General features: G+C 44.5%; 1 protein-coding gene across 2 annotated transcripts in view; it reads right to left on the reverse strand.

Annotated features, from left to right (window-relative positions):
* Positions 1-3,907, reverse strand: part of NUP210L (nucleoporin 210 like) — a 125,762-nt gene that overhangs the window by 24,859 nt on the left and 96,996 nt on the right. For both annotated transcript variants that reach the window (XM_008060522.1, XM_008060521.1), the window contains exons 32-33: positions 2,972-3,189; positions 829-965 (exon numbers count right to left, since the gene is read on the reverse strand). In XM_008060522.1, coding sequence (XP_008058713.1) covers positions 829-965; positions 2,972-3,189 — 355 coding nt within the window. The remainder of the gene's footprint in view (positions 1-828; positions 966-2,971; positions 3,190-3,907) is intronic.

Consider the following 3,907-nt stretch of genomic DNA (forward strand, 5'->3'; position numbering starts at 1 on the left):
CCCAGCGTCGACCTGCTGGGCTCAGGCGATCCTTCCGCCTCAGCCTTCCAAGTAGCTGGAACTACAGGCATGTACCACCACGCCTGGCTAACTTTTTTTTTTATTGTAGCGATGAGGTCTCGCCAAGTTGCCCGGGCTGGCCTTGAACCCACTGGCTCAGTCACTCCATTCGCCTTGGCCTCCCACAGTGCTGGGATTACAGGCTGAGCCACCAAAGCTGGCCACAACAATACGCTTCTTTCTAATGTTGAATATGAGGCATCATTTCTTCAACTATAAACACCCCTCCAGCCAGGCTGGCTTGGCAGTCGCACCTAGGACCTCACCTCAGGGTGCTCCACAACCTCTGTGTAGATGACTTGGGCACTGAGCTGTTGCTCGCCTGACTCTTGCAACTCTGCACCCGCCATGCTTCTGCCATCGTGGCAGTGCCCAGGGGAAACAGCGTGGCTTCCAGATGTGCTTTCTTTTTTCTTTTTTTTGAGTTGGAGTCTCACTCTGTCACACAGCCTGGAGTGCAGTGACATGCTGACGACCACCACAGCCTCGACCTACCGGGCTCAGGTGATCCTTCCGTCTCAGCCTTTCAAGTAGCTGGAACTAGAGGCATGTGCCACCATGCCTGACTAATTTTTTGATTTATTGTAGAGATAAGGTATCGCCAAGTTGCCCAGACTGATCTCAGGCAATCCTCTTGCCTCAGTCAACTAAAGTGCTGACATTACAGGTGTGAGCCACCACACCCGGCCAGGTATGTTTCCTATATGCATATTCCTATGTGTGGAAGTAGTCACTCTAGGCTCTTCAACCCTGGTACAGTTGTGTTACCTCTCGATATGTTTTCACTACTCCTGGGATGTCATGAAAAATTGTAGCAGTTCCTGGACTCCTGGCCACTCCTACTCCAGTGACAGTGTCTGTCTGTAGAATATTATCAGCAGAAATCATCCATATCCCAGGTTCACCTAAGAGAATACAAGAAAGCACTTGATATAAATCACTCTAACTTTATTCAGATTCCAAATCAGAAAACTATTCAAATATGCAGATATCTCTTCCTGGGAGGAAAAGCTACTGTGAGGATAATTTTGGTGAATGTCAGGTTCTCCTTCATATATCATGCTAGCAAAATAAAACAAGACCTACTGACCTTCAGAATCACAAGAAGAGCTACTTATCTGCAGAATGTAACTGTTCTCCTTGGGAAAAAGAAAAACCATGTTTACCTACAGTGATAACTCTGATTAACTTTGTTTAGACCTTGCTAAGGACAAATCTGCTTTGAGCTACTGATTAATGCCAGCAGGAAGACTGCAAGAAAGTAACAACTGGGAGGAGAGAGGATTTGTTTATTTTGGTTTAAATCTCAATATGACAGAGGAATGCCAAAAATTAAGTTAGATATAATATTGACCTACAGGATTAGTGATCCTGGCATGCTGTCCTTTGCATTCTTATCCAAAAGTGGTATGGATTTGGGATGCCCCCAAAATTTCAGAATGGAAGACTAAGGGACAATCCTGGCAAAACCTTGCTAAAGAGAGTAAAAAAAAGCCTCTGCTTCATTGACAAGAGATTTACAATCATGGGACTGTACTCTCATTGTCAGTCTTAAAGCAGGTTTAGCTCTCTGGCCCTGGATTACATGTTAGTAGTGGTTACTTGCAAATCAGCTGTTACAGAATTGGAGGAGTCTGCTGAATGGAGTTCCCTTAGTATCAAGTCTACAATATGTAGTTAATGTTAAAGTCAAGTCCAACATTATGTTACTTCCCCTAAACACATGTATTCATAGTTCTAGAGGTTGCAAAGCCAAAGCCATACACCACCCCACGCTAGTCTTACTTGGATGAATTACTTAGATGTAACATCCAGCCAGGCCCAGTGACTCACACCTGTAATCCCAGCACTTTGAGAGGCAGAGGCGAGAGGATTGCCTGAGCCCACAGGTTTGAGACCAGCCTAGGAAACATGGCAAAACCTCGCCTCTACAATAAGTAAAAAAATTAGCTGGGCTTGGTGGCACACGCCTGTAATTCCAGCTACTTGGAAGGCTGAGGAGGAAGGATCACCTAAGCCAGCAGGTCAAGATTGCGGTGGCCATGAGCAATGTGGCCACTGCACTCCAGTCTGGGCGACAGAGCGAGATTCCAACTCAAAAAAAAAAAAAAGAACATAGTTTAGCAGTGCGGTGCTAAACCTTATTACAAAATAGATATTAGGTACTTAGGCCTTCAAATATGCCTTAAAAACAATGTACACATAATTGGTTCTTAAAACTAAAGCCTTATTGCCCTTTCCTTCCTTTTATCCTTTTCTGGTCTTCACTTGAGCAATTGCCCTCCTTCAAAAGCTAGAAATGGAGGAGAAGGCACAGTACCCTACATTATTTACATAATATAAAATAAAGCTGGCCAGGCTCAGTGGTTCAGCCTGCAATCCCAGCACTTTGGGAGGCCGAGGCGAGTGGATTGCCTGAGCCCGCGGGTTTGAGATCTGCCTGGGCAACTTGGCAAGACCTCGTCTCTACAATAAATAAAAAATTAGCTGGGCATGGTAGCACGTGCCTGTAGTTCTGGCTACTTGGAAGACTGAGGCAGAAGGATCCCAGGAGCCTAGCAAGTTGAAGCTGCGGTGGCCGGGAGCGTGCCACTGCACCCCAGTCTGGGCGACAGAGTGAGACTCCAACTCAAAAATAAAAATAAAAATAAAAATAAAGCTGTGTATCCAGAAGGCACTTGATAAATACTACAGGCTGCTTTCTAATTGGCTGGCTACTGACTAAAATAGGCATTAAGCTGAGAATTATCAGATAACATGACACACAATAAAACACTCTAAAGAATTTTCTTTCTCAGAGAGGCCCTCAGATTTTAGAAAATTTGGGGGAAAAAATTCCTCTAAGGGATTAATTGCTTTCTAATCCCCAGAACTACCAGTTGTAAGGCTGAGAAAGGGACAATATACAGACCTTGCTGGCTGACGAGGTGAATGCTGAAGCAGATGACATCTCCAACAAAGGTAAGCTTGGTGTCTGGCTCAATGGCATGCTCCACAGCAACAGGGATATAATCTGCCATGCCCGGGTGTCTGTGGTCCCAGAGCCCCACAAGTGTCACCCCTCTGTTCACTGCGTGGGCTATGTAAGTATAGTTCTTATTCCCTGGTCCAATAAGCAGCAAGTCATCTCTAAAAGTAGACATGAAAGGCAGATATCTCGTTAGAGACAGTAGTTAGGAAACAGTTCTGGAGCAGACTCTATCACAATATTTTATATTCAACAGCTTAAAAGTTTAGAAGGAAATCCACATCAGAGAATAAGTGGAGGCCAAGGATCAGTCTGTTACTTTCATATATACAGTGCTCTGTAATACTTTCAAAAATATTAAAAACATTTTTTTTCCCAGTAAAGTTTTTAGATAATAACACTTCAATTAGTTCCCTATAGGTCTTTCTATGAACAAGGACTGGAGGACTGGACAGATTTTTTTTCTTTAAGTTGGAGTCTCACTCTGTCACCTGTCACTTAGGCTGGAGTGTAGTGGCACACTCACAGCCACTGCAGCCCCGACCTGATGAGCTCAGGTGATCCTTCTGCCTCAGCCTTCCAAGTAGCTGGAACTACAGGCATGTGCCGCCATGCCAAGCTAATTTTTTTGACTTATTGTAGAGACGAGGTCTTGACAAGTTGCCTAGGCTGGTCTCAAACCCCTGAGCTGAGGCAATCCTCTTACCTCGGCCTCCCAAATTGCTGAGATTACAGGTGTGAGCCACCACGCATGGCTGACTTGACAGATTTTAAACAACCAATATTATTCTTTAATTAAGTCTAAGTTTTTTTTGTTTTTTTGGTTTTTTTTGAGTTGGAGTCTCACTCTGTTGCTCAGACTGGAGTGCAGTGGCCGCT

Source organism: Carlito syrichta, unplaced genomic scaffold (genome assembly GCF_000164805.1).
Source record: "Carlito syrichta isolate Samal-C Ts95f unplaced genomic scaffold, Tarsius_syrichta-2.0.1 Scaffold304639, whole genome shotgun sequence".
Classification (NCBI taxonomy): Eukaryota; Metazoa; Chordata; class Mammalia; order Primates; family Tarsiidae; genus Carlito; species Carlito syrichta.